This window comes from Bufo bufo, chromosome 2 (genome assembly GCF_905171765.1).
Source record: "Bufo bufo chromosome 2, aBufBuf1.1, whole genome shotgun sequence".
NCBI lineage: Eukaryota > Metazoa > Chordata > Amphibia > Anura > Bufonidae > Bufo > Bufo bufo.
This window is the reverse complement of record NC_053390.1, coordinates 46,300,877-46,325,130: the sequence shown is the minus strand read 5'-3', so window position 1 is coordinate 46,325,130 and position 24,254 is coordinate 46,300,877. Positions and strand designations below refer to the sequence as shown.

The following is a 24,254-nucleotide window of genomic DNA, read 5'->3' as shown; positions in this document are numbered from 1 at the left end:
GGGGTGGAGGCCAGCAACCGATGTTGGAATCGCGACGGGGCCCGGCCGAAACTTTTCTGAAATACAGGCTAAATTAGATTTAAATACTCTGGGGTGTCCCCAAGCACTCACACCATATATGTACATAGCTATACATGGAGTCAGAGCAGGGACTCCTAAGCCGCGGACTCACACTAAGGGATTCCCTTACTTTACAGCGATCTGCTGCTTAGAAATAGAGGCTAAATTAGATTTAAATACACTCACTCGAGCATCGCACTCGAGCACATGTGGTGTTCGGCCGAGCATGCTCGCTCAACACTAATTATGTGTTTTGCTCATTATATAAACCCCCGCACTCTACACATATATTAAATCTTCATCTACATGTTATAAATACAGAAAACTGTAAATGGTTGCAGGTGTGCTCTGATTAGACACTGGGTCTTGCCATAACAAGGTGTGAAAGTGCTTCTCCCACTGCTCTATATAAAGGCTCTCAGAGGCTACTTTTGGGTAGTGTACCTGTTGGTGAGAGATTATTGTCTGCTAGACATGTCTTTATGACACACTGGAAAACATTTTGCCCAGTTGACAAACTTTAATAGAGGGTGCATGATGGACTGAGAAAAGCAGGATGGTCATTTTGACAAACTGCCCGCCATTCAGGCCATTCTGACATCACTGTTAGGCTAGAGGCCGTATCTCATCTTGTATTCTGGCTAGAGGCTGTATCTCATCTTGTATCCAGGCTAGAGGCCGTATGTCATCTTGTATCCAGGCTAGAGGCCGTATATCATCTTGCATCCAGGCTAGAGGCTGTATCTCATCTTGTATTCATGCTAGAGGCCTTATCTCATCTTATATCCAGGATAGAGGCCGTATTTCATCTTGTATCCAGGCTAGAGGCCGTATCTCATCTTGTATCCCGGCTAGAGGCCGTATCTCATCTTGTATCCGGCCACGAGGCTGTATCTCATCTTGTATCCAGGCTAGAGGCCGTATCTCATCTTGTACCCAGTGCTAGAGGCTGTATCTCACCTTATATCCAGGCAAGAGGTCTTTTCTCATCTTGCATCCAGGCTAGAGGCTGTATCTCACCTTATATCCAGGCAAGAGGTCGTTTCTCATCTTGCATCCAGGCTAGAGGCTGTATCTCATCTTATATTCAGGCTAGAGGCCGTATCTCATCTTATATCCAGGATAGAGGCCGTATTTCATCTTGTATCCAGGCTAGAGGCCGTATCTCATCTTGTATCCAGCCAAGAGGCTGTATCTCATCTTGTATCCAGGCTAGAGGCCGTATCTCATCTTGTACCCAGTGCTAGTGGCTGTATCTCATCTTGTATCCAGGCAAGAGGTCGTTTCTCATCTTGCATCCAGGCTAGAGGCTGTATCTCATCTTGTATTCAGACTAGAGGCCGTATCTCATCTTATATCCAGGATAGAGGCCGTATTTCATCTTGTATCTAGGCTAGAGGCCGTATCTCATCTTGTATCCCGGCTAGAGGCCGTATCTCATGTTGTATCCAGCCAAGAGGCTGTATCTCATCTTGTATCCAGGCTAGAGGCGGTATCTCATCTTGTACCCAGTGCTAGTGGCTGTATCTCATCTTGTATCCAGGCAAGAGGTCGTTTCTCATCTTGTATCCAGGCTAGAGGCCGTATCTCATCTTGTATCCAGGCTAGAGCCCGTATCTCATCTTGTATCCGGCCACGAGGCTGTATCTCATCTTGTATCCAGGCTAGAGGCCGTATCTCATCTTGTACCCATGCTAGAGGCTGTATCTCACCTTATATCCAGGCAAGAGGTCGTTTCTCATCTTGTACCCATGCTAGAGCCTGTATCTCATCTTGTGTCCACTTACTATTTTCATCATTACAATCACATATAGAAGGTTTCCTTCCAACAACTACCATTTAGTGCGAGATTTTTTATTATTTATTATATTTTTGTCAGTGAGTGTATTTTACCCTTTGGATCCACACTGATTTTTCTCATTTTCTTTCCCTTTTTCTGCTCCCCTAAGACGACCTTTCTGTACCTGATACATTTTTTTCCATCTTTTCGTTTGCATAAATCTATGAATATCTAGAGAAATCCATGAATCTTATTCCTTTCCGCAACAAACAGATAAATAATGAATAATATCAGGAAGCCGGCGAATGTGATTAAATGGGGTATGGGGGTGGTCCGGCGGAATCCGATCTAACATTGGGTAGCGCTATTCTCATTACATGGAGTGGAAGGCGCCCAGCAAGACCGACGGAGAAGACTGTAGAGTGGAACCTTCCCGACACATCCCCCGCCTTCTGCATTTCTTTGGGTTGCACCGGACCATAACAGCTGAATAATTAATGTAGAAATAAATGTTTCCAGATTGGGCTGATATTGGAGAAGGAGGGGGTGGGGGGGTCTAACGATGTTCTGCACTATTCAGAAGTAAACGCGATTCTATAATGGGAGACATTTCTGAAAAACAAGTCATAAATATGAACGTGGGAGGAAAAATTGAGATTTCGACGTTTCCTTTCTAAATGTATTTTTTATTGATTTTTGGATTATTGCATTAATCCATTTAGACTGTTTCCTCTGTGCAGATTCAAATTTGTCATCTGGAGCTGCAGGGGGTACACGCCTTGGTACTTTCTCTGAATCTAGGTGACTGTCCTCAAAAACCTGGATCTGCAAAATACAGATGACGTTCATGTTGCTTTTTTTTTTTTTGATGACCCATGGACTTCAATGTGTCCATGGAACGCATTTTGCAGCGAATAATAGGACACGTCCTATCCTTTGCGGAACTGACATATGGATGCACACGATAAATTCAGCTCTGCTACATCTGTACACATGTCAGAATCTTTGTGGCTGCATCGGTTGTGTACCTGCAGTCCTATGTAAAATCATAGATGTGATAAGGAGGTCGGTCTATGACCGCCGTATGGCGAGAAGATCCGTAGAGTACAAGATGATTAGCGCCACTCCCTTAATCTTAGGTGTAGTAAGTAAAATATATAGATCACTCCCTACACCTGGAATACAGTAAATTCAACAAATGCAAAACGAAAAGGTACTTAAAATGATAAAAGAAAAGAGGAGAGAGGATAAACAGGTTTCAAGTGGGAAATGAATAATTAATAAGTGATCCTATGGCAGATAAGATCAAGGTAATAAAATGCATGAGAATAAATAAGTAGTAAAAACTTATTGAAATAAGAATAATAAAATAATATAAAATTAAGTGCACTCACTTCGCTGGGGGGGTAATCATCAGGATAAACTGACGAGGCTTCTGATCAATCCCTTTATTTCAGTACATATATGGCTCAACGCGTTTCAGGGACAGTATTCCCCTTCTTCAGGAGCAGGGGCAAGTTCATAAGCATATAGTTTTAAAGTCCAGCTGCACTCTCCTTTCCAGCTGCCTTCCCTGTCTTTTACTTACTTTTTAATCCCTATCATCCCACCACTGGTTGCCTAACCCTCTTGTAGGTGTTACTGTGATTGGGTGTCAGGGTGGCTGAAACTACTGGTGGGCAGTGTGGGTGTCACTGTTATAGTTAACATGATGGCTAGTACTATTAAGGAGGACAGTGGATGGCACTGTTATGGGGGACAGTGGATGGCACTGTTATGGGGGACAGTGGATGGCACTGTTATGGGGGACAGTGGATTGTACTGTTATGGGGACAGTGGATGGTACTGTTATGGGGGACAGTGGATGGTACTGTTATGGAGGACAACGGATGGTACTCTTGTGGGGGACAGTGGATGGTACTGTTATGGGGGACAGTGGATTGTACTGTTATGGGGGACAGTGGATGGCACTGTTATGGAGGACAATGGATGGTACTCTTGTGGGGGACAGTGGATGGTACTGTTATGGGGGTCAGTGGACGGTACTGTTATGGGGGACAGTGGATGGCACGGTTATGGGGGACAGTAGATGGCACGGTTATGGGGGACAGTAGATGGTACTGTTATGGGGGACAGTGGATGGTATTGTTATGGGGGACAGTGGATGGCACTGTTTTGGGGGACAGTGGATGGTACTGTTATTGGGGACAGTGTATGGCACTGTTAAGGGGGACAGTGCATGGTACTATTATGGGGGACAGTGGATGGTACTGTTATGGGGGACATTGGATGGCACTGTTATGGGGGACAGTGGATGGCACTGTTTTGGGGGACAATGTATGGTACTGTTATGGGGGACATTGGATGGCACTGTTATGGGGACAGTGCATGATACTGTTATGGGGGACAGTGGATTGTACTGTTATGGAGGACAGTGGATGGTACTGTTATGGGGGACAGTGGATGGTACTGTTATGGGGGACAGTGGATGGTACTGTTATGGGGGACAGTGGATGGTACTGTTATGGGGGACAGTGGATGGTACTGTTATGGGAACAGTGGATGGCACTGTTATGGGGGACAGTGGATGGCACTGTTATGGGGGACAGTGGATGGTACTGTTATGGGGACAGTGGATTGTACTGTTATGGAGGACAGTGGATGGTACTGTTATGGGGGACAGTGGATGGTACTGTTATGGGGGACAGTGGATGGCACTGTTATGGGGGACAGTTGATGGTACTGTTATGGGGGACAGTGGATGGCACTGTTATGGGGGACAGTTGATGGTACTGTTATGGGGGACAGTGGATGGCACTGTTATGGGGGACAGTGGATGGCACTGTTATGGGGGACAGTGGATTGTACTGTTTTGCACTGCCAGAGGATGCATCTAATTTATGACGATCTTTCCGACCACTTGTGTGCCTGAAGTGAAATTTACGGGAGCTCGGAGATGGAGCTAAAAAATTGGTGTAAAAGTAGATAAATATGCTGCCCCCCCCCCCCCCCCCTGACTTCACCACCTAGAAATAGAGGAGAGATAGGAAGATCTGAGCTGCCCCAAGAACCGAATATTGCCTCTATAACCGGCGACCATGATGCTTTGCTGCCATTACATCTTACATTTACTTCTGTGGGGGAGGGGAAGTGACAACAGCAAGCAGAGGTCTTGAAAACTGAAGAATTGATAATGTCTATTGGAAAATTATAGAACTTTTACTTTACAAAAAGTAACCAATAGGTGCTGAAACCAGAATACCCCATTTAACATACTCAGCTCTGCTTCACCTGAAGCTGAAAATAACCTGCATAAACGTAGTGCAGCCCCCACTGGGCACAACGACCTTTTCCTCCCCAAATTCACTATGGCTGTGTGAACAGGCGGTGAGCGGTTGTCAATAATTTAGCCACCTGAACCCTACCCCATGGGCAGCTGAGACGACATACTGTATAATATATTTTTTATGCCTAGGTACTCACCGGGATCTGGAATAATGAGCTGCGCATACGTCTCTGCTGTTCCAGCTTCATTTTCAGCTATACATTGGTAATAACCCTCATCCGACTTCACCAGACCCAAAATCCTTAGATTGCTGCCACCCTAAAATGCAGAAAACATAGGCGGGTGAGAAGGCTATATGCTTACAATGGTTGGTAAAAGAAATGTAGCAGAGCTGTAGCTGTCATTGAGCTTTTGCACAATACTTTGATAATAAAACGAGAATAGCGCCACAATAGGTGTATCTGCAGTCCTATGCCAAACCATAGATGACATGTTGTGATGTCATAATGATTGTGGTTGATGACAAACACAGCCCTGCTACATCTGTATTTATTCATCTCATGAAGCAGTGCTGAGTATATTAAAGGGATATTTCGCTAAACTTTATTTTCTGCACAAGGAAAAGTTTTACAATTTTCCAATATACTTTCTGTATCAATTCCACTTAGTTTTCAAGAACTGTGCTTGCTGTCATTCAGTAGGAGCTTTCATTGGTCATTGGGCCGTGACAGCTGCTGTACAACTATGTGCACAAGACCTGGAAAGACTTCTATCCACTTGGGAGTAAACAGGGAAGGTTCTTTTTGAATAACAGCAAGCAGAGATCTTGAAAACTGAAGAATTGATAAGATATATTGAAAAATTCAAAACGTTTCATTTACAAAAAGTGACCCATAGCTGCTGAAACCAGAATACCCCATTGAAAATACTCAGCTCTGCTTCATCTGGACATTTTTTTTAAACAGGTCACAAAATAAGCGCAATTCATTAAAACAATGCTATTTCTGCGTCAACAGGCCCACTCCAAGAGGTGGTAAACATGTCTTTAACCACTGACAGCAAGCTGAGATCTTTAAAAACTGGACAAACCCTTAGGGCTCATTCAGAAGGCCCTATACTGTCCGGAAAAATGCGGATCCGTTTTTTTGCGGACAGTTCAGCATGTCCGCAAAAAAAAAAAGGATTGCATTCCGCATTTTTTGGGACCCATAGACTTGGGGCCACGTCCTGATTTTCTCTGACAAGTATAGGACATGTTATATTTGTTTTGCGGAGCCACGGAAAGGAAGCAAAGGGCCCCATACAGGTGAATAGGTCCGCATCTAATCCGCATTTTTGCGGACAGCATACGGCCGTCTGAATGAGCCCTTATACCGCTGAGCGGAAACAAAGTGGAGGGAATTAAGGGGCGTGTACACTTTTGCAACCAATTCTTTGCTGATAATCTTGATTAAAACTCTTCTGCCGTTTTGTGTTTTACAGATCTTTTGCAGACCAATGGGTCTCTATGGTAACAGACTACAAGCTCAGTGTAGTCTGATGATTCAGCCATGCTCAGTCCCACTCAACCCCTCCTCCTCTCAATTTACAGACAGCAAAGGAGGAATTAAAGGGCATCTGTCAGCAGTTTTGCACCTATGACACTGGCTGACCTGTTACATGTGCGCTTGGCAGCTGAAGGCATCTGTGTTGGTCCCATGTTCATATGTGCCCGCATTGAAGAGAAAAATGATGTTTTAATATATGCAAATGAGCCTCTAGGAGCAACGGGGGCGTTGCCATTACACCTAGAGGCTCAGCTCTCTCTGCAACTGCCGCACCCTCTGCACTTTGATTGACAGGACCAGGCAGTGTAAACATCACCACACCTGCCTGGTCCTGGCAATCAAAGTGCAGAGGACACAGCAGTTGCAGAAAGAGCTGAGCCTCTAGGTGTAATGACAACGCCCCCATTGCTCCTAGAGGCTCATTTGCATATATTAAAACATCATTTATCTCAGCAATGCGGGCACATAGGAACATGGGACCAACACAGATGCCTTCAGCTGCCAAGCGCACATGTAACAGGTCAGCCAGTGTCATAGGTACAAAACTGCTGACAGATGCCCTTTAATTCCATCTCTGCTGTTTGTAAATTAAGAGGAGGAGGGGTAGTGAGTATCTATAGAGACACATAGGTCTGCATAGGAGCTGTGGACAGAAAAAGGTAAAAGATTTTTAGCCAAGGCTATTTACAAAGTTATCGCCTTTGTTTAAAAACATGTACAGTACATGCATTGGCAGCATAGAAAAAAATGGTTGCAAATATATTTACGTCTTCCAGTGAAGTGGAACCTGACTGCAGCCACCTCTACACTGGTCCCTTTGCAGGACGGGCCTTAAGACGTAAGATCTGAGCTGCAGACACTCAGCCTGACTTTTAATAACTTGGTTTTCTTTGGTAGCATCTTGGATGAGCCTTGTGTCTGGGGGCGGTGTGCACTGTGAATTTGTCAGCTCCTTATTGCTGTAGCAATAGTCCACCAGGGATTCTGACATTAACACTTCCACTGCCCTAGACCACCAGGGATACTGACATTACCCTCTTCTCTGCCCTAGACCACCAGGAATACTGACATTAGCCACTTCTCTGCCGTAGACCACCAGGGATACTGACATTACCCTCTTCTCTGCCCTAGACCACCAGGGATACTGACATTACCCTCTTCTCTGCCCTAGACCACCAGGAATACTGACATTAGCCACTTCTCTGCCATAGACCACCAGGCAGTCTGACATTAACACTTCCACTGCCCCAGGCCACCAGGGATACTGACATTAACCTATTCTCTGTCCTAGACTACCAGGGTTGTTGACACTAACCATTCCATCGTTTAAGAGCACCAAGGATTCTTTCATTAACCCCTTCATTGCCCTAGACCACAATGGATATTGCTTTTACTCTCTTACTGGCCCTAGCCCACCACGTATTCCAACAGGCCGTCAAGGATTACCTCTTCCACTTCCATAGACCACCAGGGATACTGTCATTAACCTCTCCTATTTCCTAGACCACCAGGGATGCTAACCTCAACCCCTTCTCTGTGAGAGACTTCCAGGGATGCGGACACTAACCTCCACTACTCAAAAGAACCAAGGATACTTAGATTAACCCTTAATTTCCATAGACCACAAAGGATATTGCTATTAACCGCTTCTCTGCCCCAGCCCACTGTGCATTAACCCTCCTAAACCACAAAGGATGCCGTCAATAACCCCTTTATAAATTCCGGACCAGTAGAGATACAAAAATTTACCCATTCACTGCCTGATTACAAGGAATGCAGACATTAACCCTTTCTCTGCCCTAGACCACTAGGGATGATATCATTAACCCCTTCTCCACTTTTGACTACAAGAGATCCTGATAACTTATCTGCCTTGGACCCTAAGGGATGCTGGTAGTAACCAATTCTCTGTGCTATACCACCACAGATACAGATATTAACCCCTTTACTGACCTAGACCACCAAGTTGGCACCGGAAGCAGGTAATGACAAATCTATTATTTTCCATGTACCATGGCTTTAAATTAAAGCTTGGACTACAAAAATCAATGATGTGCCATAATCCAAAGCAACCAGTCAGCTCTCAGGCGCCTTATTGGGTAAATTAAAGGAATGGGTGCCTGGTTGCTATGGCGATAGTACACAGATTACAGGTTATTACTGAATGTGACACGTCTGATATTAACGAGCGTTTCCTCCTCCTCCAAAAAAACTCCAAAAATACACATCTGAGTTTTCAGTATTCCTCTTCTCCTATTCCTTAGTTATATAATATCTGATCCTGGGAAAGATGAGTGACAACCATTATGGTCGGCACTGCAGCTCACACAGATGAGATTTTACTGAGCTTTCCCTGACTCCTGGACAGTGACGGTCATATACCAGCGAAAAAGCTCTCCTCATCAATCTAGAAAGTATTCTTTACTGTAAGAGCAGTGGAACAAGATGCTGTGATGTTTACTGAAATGAACTAACGGAAGGCTCAAAATGAGAGAAATGTGGCTAATTTATTCCAAATACAGCACCACTCCTGTCCACAGGTTGTAGGTATTGCAGCCCCATTCGCCTGAAGGATGCATTTCTTTACTGAGCCCTTATGCAATGTATATATGATAGCTCCATGCTGTACCAAAATATGGCACCCAGAGAAGTCAGTGGGCCCATTCTGTACCTCTGTGCACCCCCAATTTCAGGAGGCATATTTAATCTGTGGGGGAAAAAAACAATACGGAAGCCATATTATCTAGGCATTCTCTCCTAGAAGCATTGCCTCTAAGCAGGGGTCTAGCCATAAGAGGTGCAGAGGTAGCAGTCTCCCCAAAGCCCTGGTGCCTGAGGGTCTCACCAGTATTATATATGGTGGGTGGGGAGCCTTGTTACTGATTTTGAATTTGGGCGCAACAGCTTCAAGTTAAAGGGGTTGTCTCTAGTGTTGGGCGAGCACGCTCGGCAGAACACCATTTTGACTCGAGAATCGCAATGCTCGGAACATCGCGAAGCTCGAGTCCCCTCCCCGCACGTTTGTTGGCTGCTACGCAGCCAATAAACGCGCGGGGACGTACTGGCACTCACTGAAATGCCGTAGCCATGTTGGTTACTGCCATTACAATGATTGGCTGGCCGGAACGCGTCATTGGGTGCTATATAGCACCTGATGACACCTGGTTCGGCTCAGTCTAAGTCAGGGTGAGCTGCAGCAGAAGGGACAGATAGTGTAGGGACAGGAATAGTTTTTTTTTTTAGGCAGGGTTTATTCTTGAAAGGTGTTAGAGACTCAAAAGTCATTTTAAGGACTATTGTTTTATCCGGCTGCAACATATATTATTAGCACAACCTGCGCCAAATTGCGTGCAATTGTTTGGCCGCTTCTGACAGTGACACAACCTCTGCTACATCTGTTGTGTTATATTTGCGCATCCTAAATATCTATGACATTTAGCGTAATTGTTTGGCCGCTACTGACAGCGACATTAGCTGCGCTACCTCTCCTGTATAACGTTTGCGCATCCTAAATATCAATGACATTCCGTGTAATTTATTTGTGCATACACTTACAAAACCTGCGCTACTGTACGTGTGACATACTTGCAAGCATATATACCATTTAATATGCTCAAGGCGAGCAATAAGGGACGGGGAAGTGGCCGTGATGCTGATGGTGCACGCAGAGGCCGTGGCCCTGGGCGTAGTGAAACTGTGCCTGCTGCCAGAGCACAAGAAACACACTCATCCACGATACCTAGCTTCGTGTCCCAGTTTGCAGGGTGGTACAGGAACACCACTCTCGAAGTCAGACCAGTGCAACCAGGTGGTCGGTTGGATTGCAGCAGATAATGCTTCCAGTCGGTTAAGCACCACCCTGTCTTCCACAAAGTCTAGTCTCAGTAGCCAAGAGTCTGGTCAACAGAATACTCACCCTGATCCTTCTTCTTCCCACCATGGAGAGTCTTGGCAAACAAGTGATCCCACACTCGGATATTCCGAGGAGCTCTTTTCAGCGCCATTCCTTGATTTGGGCATCTCGCCAAGCCCACTTGAAGAGGGACATGAGAAGATCTTGTACACTGATTCCCAAACACTTGAGCATCCACAGTCAGAAGAAGATGACTGTGGGGAATGGCAATTAGTGTTTCACAAGGTGGATGATGATGATGAGACACAGTTGCTAATAAGTCAATGACAATTAGTGTCTCAAGAGGTTGATGATGAAGATGAGACACAGTTGTCAAATAGTGAGGTTCTTGTTAGGTCAACAAGTCAGGAGGATGACTAGAGTGAGGAAATGGAAGAGGAGGTGGTGGACGATGAAATCACTGACCCAACCTGGGAAGGTGGAAAGCCGAGCGAGGACAGCAGTACAGAGGGGGAGGGATCCGCAGCACAGCAACAGGCTGGAAGAGGCAGTAGGGTGGCAAAAGGGAGAAGGAGGGCCACACCAAACAGGTCCTCAACTGTTCCCCGGAGCACCCCCTTGCAGCAATCTCCCTTGCCAAGGAGTAGGTGTTCCGCAGTCTGGTGCTCTTTTGAGGAAATTGTGGATGATAAAAGAATTCTCATTTGCAACCTGTGCCGTATCAAAATGAGCAGGGGTGTGAACACTAGCAACCTCACCACCAGAATTATCCGCCACATGGAATCAAAGCACCCTAACAGGTAGGCCTAACAGGTAGGCCGAACGCCTGGGTCCACAATCAGTGTCTGCGGGTCACACCACTGCCTCCTTTTCCCCTGGATTACGTGCTGGCCAATCCCCTGTCCAAGATGCAGGCCCGGATGCCGCCCGCCATGCACCTGGACCTTCGCAAGCACCATCAGCTAGCACATCCACTTCTGTGTCCCAGCGCAGCGTACAGATGTCCATACCCCAGGCCTTTGAATGAAAGCACAAATACCCAGCCACCCACCCACAGGCCATAGCACTAAATGCGCACCTTTCCAAATTGCTGGCCCTTGAAATGTTGCCATTTAGGCTTGTGGACACAGGATTTCCGCAGCCTGATGTCAGCAGCCGTCCCTCGTTACTCTGTCCCCAGCTGCCACTAATTTTCCTGGTGTGCCGTCCCCGCCTTACACCAGCATGTGTCCCGTAACATCACCTGTGCCCTGACCAACGCAGTTATTGGGAAGGTCCACTTAACGACTGACACATAGACAAGTGCTTTTGGCCAGGGACGCTACATTTCCCTGGCGGCACACTGGGTGAACGTTGTGGAGGTCGGGAGTGAGTCATACCCTGGAATGTGCTACCGAAGCCAAGAATTGTGGGCCCTACTTCCATCAGGATTTCCGCCACCACCTACATTAGTGACTGCAACCCTCCCTTCTCCTCCTCCACCTCTTCCTCCACTTCCACCTCAGAAGTCTCATCTTGCAGCACCAGTCAGCCATCAGTCAGTAGCTGGAAGCAGTCTAGCACTGCAGTGGCGAAGCGGCAACCGGCTGTGCTGAAACTAATTTGCTTAGGTGAAGGTGCGCCGCGTGTGTGCCCATTTCCGAAAGTCATCTACAGCTGCCGCCGGTCTGGCAACGCTGCAGCAGCACTTGCAATTGCCAGCTCACCGACTGTTGTGCGACGTGAGCACGCGCTGGAACTTCACGTTCCATCTGTTGGCCAGGCTTTGTGAGCAGCAGAGGGCAGTAGTGGAATACCAGCTGCAACATGGTCTTCGCCTTTTCAGTCAGCTTCCGCTCTTCACAAGCGAGGAGTGGGCATGGATGTCTGACCTCTGTTAAGGTTTTAAGAAACTTTGAGGAATTAACACAGATGGTGAGCGGCGATAACGCTATTATCAGCGTAACCATCCCACTTCTGTGTCTACTCAAACGCTCGCTGCTCACAATTAAGGACGATGCTTTTCATGTGGAAGAGGTGGAAATGGGGGAAGACATTACACAGGGTGATAGCCAGACCACCCTCAGTTTGTCTTCTCAGTGCAAATTGGATGATGATGAGGAGTAGGAGACAGTTACCTCTGCTAAAAGGGTAGTACCCGTATCGGAGTGCCTCTTCCTTGTAATTTTTGGCAGCACTTGCACTTTATATACAAGTAAATATACAAGAAAGAATGTTTCCTAACTAGTTGGTACCCATATACAGAAAATAGTTAGGCAGTTTGGTGGACTTCGGTGGATCTTATCTATTTGCGACCTTTAAAACATGAATGACTTACCACAATCTGGAAGTAGTCACTGGGGATGACCACTTCCCCATTCTTGGTCCACTTCACTGTAGGAGGAGGCTTTCCTGATACAGCACATTCAAACTCAATGTCCATACTTTCATAGGCGTACAGGTTGGCTGGGTGGTTCAAGAACCTTGGGGGCACTGGAAATAAGAAGAGAATAAAAAGTGTTACGTTACTATGTTAGATCTAAGCCTCATACAGACATGATTTTGGCCAGCCAAGCTCTGGACAGACTTGTTTTCGACAACAGATCCTGGTGACTTATAATGGAGTCTTTCAAGTCTTTGTCAGGTGGGGTCTAATAAACCATCAGATTATGCCATTCTTGAGGTCAAAGATGCCAAAACATCAACGAAATAGAATACAATGGCTTTATGAAGAGAACCTAAGGCTAGGACAACATGACATTGCGCGCAAACTTTAAAGTTGCACCTCCGATGCTGCCGTAGAAAAGATATTGAGTTGCGCAATTTCTGCAACTTCTGATGCCATCAAAATTATGGTAAATTGTCACTATGACATGTGAGCGCCAGCCTACAACTTGTTCCAATACTTTTTAATTCTGAACAATGTTAAGTAAAAGCGCCTAACATTGAGCTGAAGTCCATGTCCCACAGGGCTCTGGGAATACTGCAAGCAAAATCGTTTTGTGGTCCCTTAGTGTAAGACAACACCATAGAACAGAGGTGGGCTGCATTACTATGTCGACACTGTCCTCTCCCGGTAAAAGTTATAATTATTCTTCACTTTAATCAGTTAAATCATGGAAACAGTGTTTAACTAATCAGTGAAATCTGCACATAATTAATAATGTTCCCTTCTACATCAACACTGAGAAGGAGTCCTGTAATGTCATACTGAACGTTTTATAGGTCACATGATCATCCTCGTTAGGACTGAGACCTTTTGAATTTTTATGCACATTGTTAAGTGAAATTATCATAATGTGAGAAATGAGACTTGATATCATAAGACGTTATTTATATTGTATGGATGAGAAATTTGAGAGGGGGAATGGAGAGAATGGAGAAAGTCTGTGTGGGGGGGGTAAGGGTAAGAGAGAAGTAACAGGAAAGGAAGGGAGGGGAGGAGAGAAAGGGATAACAGGGATGAGGATGGGAAAGGGAGAAAGATGAGCAACAGAAGTGGGAGAGAAAGGGATAAAGGAGAGAGATGAGAAATGGGAGGGGGAGGAGTGAAAGGAATATGGGATAGGGAAGATGAAATGAAGGAAGATAAGGAGAGAAAGGGATAAAGAAGAAGGAAGAGGAAAGGAGGTGAGAAGAGGAGAGAAAGGGGTAAAGGAGAAGGAAGAGACAGGGAGGTGAGGAGAGAAAGGGGTAAAGGAGAAAGAAGAGGAAGGGAGGTGAGGAGAGGGGAGAAAGGGGTAAAGGAGAATGAAGAAGGAAGGGTGAGGAGAGAAAGGGGAAATGGAGAGGGAAGAGACATGGAGGTGAGGAGAGAAAATAAATAACAGGGATGAGAATGGCAAAGGGAGAAAGATGAGGAACAGAAGTGGGAGAGAAAAGGAAAAAGGAGAGAGATGAGAAAGAGAAGGAAGGGGGAGGAGTGGAAGGAATATGGGAGAGGGAAGATGGAAGGAAGATGAGGAGAGAAAGGGATGAAGGAGAAGGAAGAGGGAGGAAGGTGAGGAGAGGAGAGAAAGGGGTAAAGGAGAAGGAAGAGACAAGAAGGTGAGGAGAGAAAGGGGTAAAGGAGAAGGAAGAGTAAGGGAGGTGAGGAGAGGAAAGAAAGGGGTAAAAGAGAAGGAAGAGACAGGGAGGAGAGGAGAGAAACAGGTAAAGGGGAAGGAAGAAGGGAGGTGAGGAGAGGGGAGAAAGGGGCAAAGGAGAAGGAAGAGGAAAAGAGGTGAGGAGAGGTGAGAAAGGGGTAAAGGAGAATGAAGAAGGAATGGTGAGGAGAGAAAGGGTAAATGGAGAGGGAAGAGAAGGGGGAGTGAAATGCTTAAGAGTAAGGGAAAGGAAGGGAGGGGAAGGGCAGGAGAGAAAGAGTTAAGCAAGAGGGAAGAGGAAGGGAGGGGATGATAGAGGGGTAAAGGAGGAGGAAGAAGAAGGGAGTGGAAGGAGAAAAAGGGTTAAAAGAGAGGTAAGGAGGAGAACAGAAAGGGTTAAGAGAAGGAGAAGGAAGGGAGGGAATGAGAGGGAAGGAAGAGCAAAAAATAAGAAGAGGTGAAATAAAATAAGAAATAAATCTGGTGATACATATTAGATGGACGGTGTCAGGGAGAAGTCCTAGTGAGCTCGTGAGGTTATATCATGAGGCCAGCTGCCCCCAAAAACAATTCAGTGAGGGCTGGATCATAACCCTATAGGGCGGTTTATAAAATAGAAATAAATAAGGTGTGCACACCTTCTTCTAGCTTTGCATACATGATCAATATTTATTAATAAAAATCATTAAAAGAAAAACTAAAAATATATACATGTTCCCAAAATAATAACAAAATATAATAAATCATACATATACACAATTCATTCCCAAATTGCAATACATAATTCAATGAATAGGTGGAAAGATGGATGTTCATTTATATGCATGATTGTATGAATAAACTCATCAAAAAAGGAGAAAATAAAATAAAAATAATAATAATAAAAAAATATGTATATAACTAATGTCTATTATGATAAGTGCTTAATTCATACAAAGATGTAACTCATGTACATACATAGTACAACCTCAATTATAATGACCGGTCAAGTGAGCAAAAAATGAAAAGATAAATGCAAAAATGCCAATTTCAGTACAAGATTGTGTGAGTTGGTCTAATATACGGCATATGCAAGGACGCCTATATGCCGAACACTAAACTCACACAAGGATGTAGAGCATTGGCCTATAATTCATAGCATTTGTCACATATACACAGCATTGATTGTATAACATATACGTGGCCAAAATGATTGTAGTACACTTTTAAAATATAAATAAAACTTAATCCATGATTCAAATGATATTTGGTAATACCTAATTCACATGTAAAAATAAGTCGCTCCACATTTATTCATCAAAAAGCGCTATTCAGTTGGAGCGCTAATCGAATAGTGTGAACAAGCCAGATACACGTATCTCGTTTGGCTTGCAATACTCCGCAACATTCAATAGGGGGCAGGAGTGATTGTATTGAGTCTCTATACAAATACCAAGAAAAAAAAAACTCAGTCCATGGTTCCAATAGCTTCTGATAATGCATAAGAACAAACAGAGACACTGGCCAGTTAAAACGCTGATCAGATAATGTGTCCAAACCAGTTACTCATGTCTTGCCTGCTTTACAATGCTCCGCAATACTCAATAGAAAAATAGGAGGCTCCGTATTGATATTCTGAACGATATCAGTATCCTGTTTTAGTCATTTAACAACAATGATTCATATCGCCAAACACTGTGTGTAGTGTCATTTCCTCACCTGGAGCGCAAACCGTCAATCTCGCAAGTGTACGGGGTTTGTGCGCTTCCCCCTCCTTCTTTGGCATCAGCACTGGTTAATCCTTATAGGAATTCTCTATGGCTGTAGGTTAGAGCATTGAGTACCTCCTTCCATAGCAGCGAGTTCACTCCACAGTGGGCAAATACCATATATATCTTAGGTCCGGACCATATTCAAAAACATATATAGGTATATTTCAAGTCATTTTCCAAACGCGTTTCGGGGCACTAGCTCCTTCTTCAGTGGCTTATATTTTTAAGTGTGGCGATACCATCTTTTTTTTTTATGGTGTTTTGGAGTAGTTGCGAAGCTGAACTGGATTAGTTCACAAATAAGGCTGTTGATAAAACCCGTATATGGAGTAGTTTTATATTCAATTATCATTTCAGTTGTTATTGTTGTAATATTTGCATGTTTCTTTACTATAAACACATGGCTTCACCATCCATATAAATTGTTATATCTAAAAACTTCATATAACCATTATGCTAAAGCAATGAGGTTTTTATGTGGTTTCTATGCGTCGTTTTTGCAATTAAATGTGTTTTTTTTTATATAAAAGCTTGATTTACCAGTCATTAAAGGGCTTCTGTCACCCCCAAAACTCATTTTTAATTTTTGGGCATATTAAAATCCTTATTGGACGACTATTCCCTATATAGGGCTCTTACCTTGTTCTGTGGCTTCGTTTCATTAAAAATCGAGCTTTTAAAATATGCAAATGACTTCACTACCAGCAAGTAGGGCGTCTACTTGCTGGTAGCCGCCGCATCCTCCTTTTAAAAAAACGCCCCCTCCTCCTGTTGATTGACACTGCCAGCGAGCGCTCTCCTCCTCCAGCTGGCCCTGTCTGCAATTCAAATCCCGCGCCTGCGCACTGAGGGAGTGCTGAGGAAGCGAGCGTCCTTCTCTCAGAGCGCCTGCGCCGAATGAAGACACGTAAGGCGCAGGCGCGGGATTTGAAATGCTGACAGGGCCAGCCGGAGGAGGAGAGCGCTCGCTGGCCCTGTCAACCAACAGGAGGAGGGGGCGGTTTTTTAAAAGGAGGATGTGGCGGCTACCGGCAAGTAGACGCTCTACTTGCTGGTAGTGAAGTCATTTGCATATTTTAAAAGCTCGATTTTTAATGAAACGAAGCCACAGAACAAGGTAAGAGCCCTATATAGGGAATAGTCGTCCAATAAGGATTTTAATATGCCCAAAAATGAAAAATTAGTTTTGGGGGGTGACAGAAGCCCTTTAAGTATATTAATCCACATTCTATCCATCAAAAAGCTAAAAAAAAAAAAAGCATAATAAAACATAAAATAAAAAAAAGACATAAAATAAAACAATAAATAAAAAAATAAACAGCGTTCTTAAAAAGACCTAATCTTTTTCTCTAATCCAAGGAGGAAATATATAGTATAGTCTACGCTTGAGGGTTGTAGTTCTATGGCGGATGGTTTGAATCGCTCGGATTATCTTGAGGGAATATAGAGAAAGTGCCTAAAGCCAAGGGCAGATCGAGGTGCTGGTACAGAACAGCCTGACCTCGATGTCCCGTCAGCCCCAGGCCCAAAAACTTTCCTTAAAGAAACCCGAAAAATTCCATATCAGAGTTTAAACCTAATGGTAGTAATGTATTGAACTCAAAGATCCTTCTTGCTTCAGCACGGGACATTCTTGCAACATGGTTCCCACCTCTCCAATGTGGTTTAATTCTTTCTATTGTTACAAATGTTAATACACTGGGGTCTTTGTTATGGCACTCTTTAAAATGTTTCGATACTGTGTGTTTTTCAAAGCCATTTCGAATATTGTTTATATGTTCTGAAATCCTTTTTTTTTTTTTAAGTATGTTTAGTTCTCCCTATGTACTGCTTTTTGCATTGACACTGTATGATTTATATGACATCTGTGCTACTACACGTAAGGAATTCTTTAATCTCCCATTTATATGTGTTCTGTGTAGAATATATCCATTCAGTCTTTTTACGATCTGTAGTGGTTTTGCAATTTCCGCATGTATTACACCTAAAGAAGTCTTTCAAGTCTACCCATTTTGTTAATGTATTTGTTCTATTTGAACATCTAGTCGTTGGAGCTTCCTTTAATCCTATCGATGGTACTCTAGTATATGTAATATTGGGATAGCTAGGTAGGAGAGGACCTACAATTTTATCCTTGAGTAAATGATGCCAATGTGTTTGTATTATTCTATCCATCCTTTTATACTGGGAGTTAAAAGGAAGGATCATCCTTATTGTCTCTTCTGTTTGTTTGTTCGAATCTCTTGTCCAATTGTCGAATTTCCCTTGTCCATTGTTCTAACTATATCTAAAGAGGATTGTAATAAATTTTGCGGATATTCTTTGATAGTAAATTCTTTCAACATTTGTTCGGCTTCTTTTTCAAAACCCAGTTCCGTTTTAGTCGACGAAATTGGCTTAAAGGATGTTGATTAGCCATCTTGGCAGAGGACAACTGGAATAAAGGATATACCGCATGTTTCGCCTTATAAGACGCACCTAGGTTTTAGTGGAGGACAATAAAAAAAAAATGTTTTTCATTAGACCTCAGTCCAGGCCAGCAATCAGACACCCAATGTTAATCAGACCTCATCTGACAGCCCCAATCAGACCCCCAATGTTAATAAGACCCTCAATCAGACCTCAGATCAGACCCCCAATGTTAATAAGACCCCAGTAAGACCTCACATCAGCCTCCCATGCCTCAGATCAGCCCCCCATGCCTCAGATCAGCCCCCATTATGAGCCCCCATGCAATCTATAAGCCCTAGTGCCATTTATGAACCCCCATGTCAATTATAAGATTCCATTATGAGCCCCCATGTCACTTATGTGACTCTATCATCAGCCCTCAATTTCACTTATAACACTCCATTATGAGCCCCCATGCCACAGATCAAATAAAATTAAAAAAAACACTTACCTCTCCTGCTCTGGACTTCCACGCTCCTCACCTCCAGCGCGCTCTGTCTTCTTCCTGCTGCGGCTGTGCTGTGACCCGAGGCGCACAGCGTGAGGACACAGAGCGCCCTCACGCTGTGCGCAGCCAAAGCACAGCCGAAAGCCGAGGACCATAATGGAAGCCCTCATTAGTATTCACCCCATAGGACGCAGGGACATTTTTCCCCCATTTTGTGGGGAAAAAACTGTGTCCTATGGGGCAAAAAATACGGTATGTTTTCTTAGCGATTTTTGGTATGTACTACATATTAATACATTTTCCCGTACTGAAATTAATAAATCTAAAAACTCAACTTGTTCACTACTAATCTTCGGTGTAAACCTCAAGTTTTTATCATTTCTATCAAGACCAGATAGAAAAGACAGCAGATCTTCATTTGACCCATCCCAAATGAATAGAATGTCATCGATATAGCACCGCCATAGTTCCAGACCCTTCCCCAGCCGTGGCTGAATGGACTCATATTCCCACTGTGCCATAAATATATTGGCATAGCTGGGGCGAATCTGGTACCCATGGCGGCACCTTGTGCTTGGAGAAAAAAATCTGATTCGTACCAAAAATAATTATGGGTAAGTATATAGTATATAACATCTATTGTGAAGTTAATCTGATCTTCCTTTAATGTGCCTTCTCTCTTTAGTGTATTTCTTACAGCCTCTAAACCTTGCTCATGATTAATGACCGTATATAAAGAACTCACATCTAGGGTCCCTAGAATCCAATATGGTTGATATTGCAAATTTTCAATCACTGTGATAATCTCAATCGTATCTTTAATATATGATATCAAATTAAGCTTGTGGATTCCCACTCAACTATAGCATTAAAAAGAGTTGCCCTGGATTACAGAAAAGGTATTTTTCTCAAGAAACAGCACCACTCTTCTCCACAGGTCGCTTCCGGTACTGCACCTCCACCCTATTCACTTGAATGCAGATGAACTGCAGTACCAAACACTGTCTATTAGGAAGAGTGGCGCTGTTTTTTACCCCTTTTTTTTGTAATCCTCAACAATCTCTATGGATACCCTGAATAGTACAGTGTTTATTGCAGAATACAGTGTTTATTGCAGAATTGCTGCTGAAATTTCACACAGTGCTTAATTCCACGGGCACCATCAGATAGAGGGTGATAGATTAGGAGCTTGTCATCTGGTTTTAAAGCTATTACGTCCTTCAAATCAGTGTTATTGACGTGTATTTCAATTCTCACATTGTCACGCGTACCGAATATGCAGGGTAAGAGTTAACGAATCCTTCATACTTTTATAACAACATTAAAAACTACACATTTTTAATCAGTAAAATCGTTTGGCTAATCCAGATGTGTCCATCCTTACTTTTGTTCTAAGAATTCGTGATACGAATACAATAAATTAGCGGAATGTGTTAGCAAAACCCTGGACAGACTGCAATTCACATCACAACCACTGGGCGGCCACACATAGAATTAACAACACCCGACAAAGCCGTTCCTCTCACGACGCTCATCTCGGGACACGATGAGCCAAGAGGAAAGGTAAGGAAGGAGACATCTGGAGTATCCTTCAACCGCCTCCTCTCCTGCAGAATCTGACAGAGTTACTTGTTTACATTTTTTGCATCATTTTAATCGTCTCCATTTACAGTCAAAGTTATTCTCTTCATTTCTGATGGTTTCCTTTTATTAGAGGGCAGTGCATTGTGGGAGTTAAAATACTATTTAAGGTTGCTGAAGGTCGACTGAACCCACACAAAGCATCATGGTTGTAGAAGAGCTTTCCTTTGTAGCCTTTTTCACAGTATGATTCCCATGGTTTTTCAAGAGTTTTATTTATTTATTTATTTTATGTTTTCATTTTAGATTATTGTGTTATGTTATTGAGCAGGACTGGCCATCTAATGTGCATGGCGGTACCACAGGGGAAAGAATGGTCGGGCTGTTGGACCACAACATGCCTGATCCTCCTCTTCACAAGGGAGATAAGCCTCCTCTAGAGGTGTCAACTACAGATGAGCGAAGTATTGGAAAATTCGATTTGGCTGCTTTGGCAAATTTTACAAAAAAATTTGCTTTGTCGCAAATTAGTTCATCACGAGACTCATTTCTTTGTAAGTAGTCGGTGAACTGACAGGGAGCGGCGAATGTCCCGCCTCCCATCATTGTACCCGTTCAGATGCGGCGTTCATCGCAGCATCGGACATTAATATTACAGTGAAAAATTTTAAAAAATCGTACTCACCTCATCCATTTGAAAGAGAAGAGTCGACAACCGCCATTTTGATTGAAGATCACAAGATAACATCATCATCACGTTGGCCGGCATGGTGACGCCGTACGTCACCACGCACAGGATTTCGGCCGAGATCTTCAATCAAGATGGCGGTGGCCGGCCCATCACGAGCCAATGGAGGAGGTAAGTATCATTATTTTTGTTTGTTTTTTTTACACTATTTAAGGTTAAATCGATTCGCTACTACGAAGCACGAGGAAAATTCGGCTTCACGGCGAATCCAAGTTATCCAGAAATTCGGATCTAAGTTCACTTTGTGGACTTCGATTCGCCCAACACTAGTGTCAACCATCGGCTTATTCCCCTTCGCGTATTGAGATGAAATGGAAACAATTGGAAACAATGCCAGAACAGGCCAGAAGCACTGAGGTTAAGAAATGATAAGCTCAGAGTCCTGTCTACAAATGCTCGCAGTTTAGGTAAAAAAATCAATGAACTTGGGTCAATAATGGCATCTGAGAATGTAGATTTAGTGGCTGTTACGGAGACATGGTTTAATGAAAGAAATGACTGGGACATAACCATACCAGGGTACTCTTTATACAGAAGAGACAGAGAAGGCAAGAAAGGAGGAGGAGTGGCCCTGTATGTGAAAGATAGCATTAAATCTAACCTAATACAAGTTGGTGAGGCCAACATAGAGTCAGTTTGGGTTACGTTGCAGTTTGCTAACCATGCAGTAACTCGTGTAGGTGTGATATATAGACCACCTGGTCAAGTTAAAGAACTAGATGATCTACTAGTTGAAGAAATAGCTAAAATGACAATGAAAGGAGAAGTTATCATTATGGGAGATTTCAATCTTCCAGATATAAACTGGAAAACCAAAATAGCAAGTTCTACCAGGAGTACAGATATGCTAAATTCCCTACTGGGGTTATCTCTACAACAAGTGGTTGAGGAGCCAACCCGGAGGGAGGCCATTTTGGATTTGGTATTCACAAACGGGGATTCGGTATATGATGTCATTGTAGGCGAAACCTTGGGATCTAGTGATCACCAGTCAGTGTGGTTTAATATAAGAACTGTGAAAGAGTCCCACCACACAAAAACAAAAGTTTTAGATTTTAGAAAAACAGACTTTTCAAAAATGAAATTAGTCATAAATGAGTCCATATCAGACTGGAACGGATTACATGGAGTCCAGGAGAAATGGGACTACTTAAAAGGTGCATTATTGAAGGCAACAGAAAATTGCATTAGACTTGTCAGTAAAAGCAAAAAAAGGAGGAGACCAATGTGGTACTCAGCAGAAGTGGCCCAAATCATTAAAAATAAAAAGCTAGCATTTTGTAATTATAAAAAAACCCAGAGCAATGAAGATAAGGAAATCTACAAGATTAGGCAGAGAGAGGCCAAGCAAGTTATAAGAACTTCTAAAGCGCAGGCAGAAGAAAAACTAGCTCAGTCTATGAAAAAAGGGGATAAGACATTCTTCAGATATATAAATGAAAAAAGGAAATTAAAACAAGGAATAACTAAATTAAAAACAAAGGACGGAAGGTATGTAGAAGAGAATAAAGGGCTAGCCGACTGCCTTAATGAATACTTCTGTTCAGTTTTTACAAAAGAAAAAGGAGAAGGACCTCCACTAGAAAGAATGACTATTAAATCGTTTGATGCATGTATCTTTACAGAGGAAGATGTTCTAAGTTTGCTGTCTAAGGTGAAGACAGATAAGTCACAGGGGCCTGATGAGATACACCCAAAATTATTAAAAGAGCTTAGTGGTGAGCTGGCAAAACCGTTAACAGATTTATTTAAGCAATCATTAGTAACAGGAGTCGTCCCGGAAGATTGGAAATTGGCAAATGTCGTGCCCATTCACAAGAAAGGTAGTAGGGAGGAATCGAGCAACTATAGACCAGTGAGTCTGACATCAATAGTAGGCAAATTAATGGAAACCCTATTAAAGGATAGGATTGTGGAACATCTAAAATCCCATGGATTGCAAGATGAAAAACAACATGGGTTTACTTCAGGGAGATCATGTCAAACAAATCTTATAGATTTTTTTGACTGGGTGAATAAAATAATAGACGGTGGAGGTGCAGTAGACATCGCATATCTAGATTTTAGTAAGGCTTTTGACACTGTCCCACATAGAAGACTTATCAATAAACTGCAGTCATTGAGCATGGACTCCCATATTGTTGAGTGGATTAGGCAGTGGCTGAGTGACAGACAACAGAGGGTTGTAGTCAATGGAGAACATTCAAAACAAGGTAATGTTACCAGTGGGGTTCCACAGGGATCTGTACTGGGACCGATTTTGTTTAATATCTTCATAAGTGATATTGCAAAAGGCCTCGCTGGTAAGGTTTGTCTTTTTGCTGATGACACAAAGATATGTAACAGGGTTGATGTTCCTGGAGGGAAACGCCAAATGGAAAAGGATTTAGGAAAACTAGAAGAATGGTCAGAACTCTGGAAACTGAAATTTAATGTGGATAAGTGCAAGATAATGCACCTGGGGCGTAAAAACCCAAGGGCAGAATATAGAATATTTGACACAGTCCTGACCTCAGTATCTGAGGAAAGGGATTTAGGAGTAATTATTTCAGAAGACTTAAAGGTGGGAAGACAATGTAATAGAGCAGCACGAAATGCCAGCAGAATGCTTGGATGTATAGGGAGAGGTATAAGCAGTAGAAAGAGTGAAGTGCTTATGCCGCTGTACAGAACACTGGTGAGACC

At 43.4% G+C, this 24,254-nt stretch overlaps 1 protein-coding gene across 1 annotated transcript in view; it reads right to left on the bottom strand.

Annotated features, from left to right (window-relative positions):
* Nucleotides 1–24,254, bottom strand: part of DCC (DCC netrin 1 receptor) — a 507,302-nt gene that overhangs the window by 290,261 nt on the left and 192,787 nt on the right. Inside the window, exons 8-9 of the mRNA XM_040419605.1 lie at nucleotides 12,844–12,998; nucleotides 5,324–5,444 (exon numbers count right to left, since the gene is read on the bottom strand). Coding sequence (XP_040275539.1) covers nucleotides 5,324–5,444; nucleotides 12,844–12,998 — 276 coding nt within the window. The remainder of the gene's footprint in view (nucleotides 1–5,323; nucleotides 5,445–12,843; nucleotides 12,999–24,254) is intronic.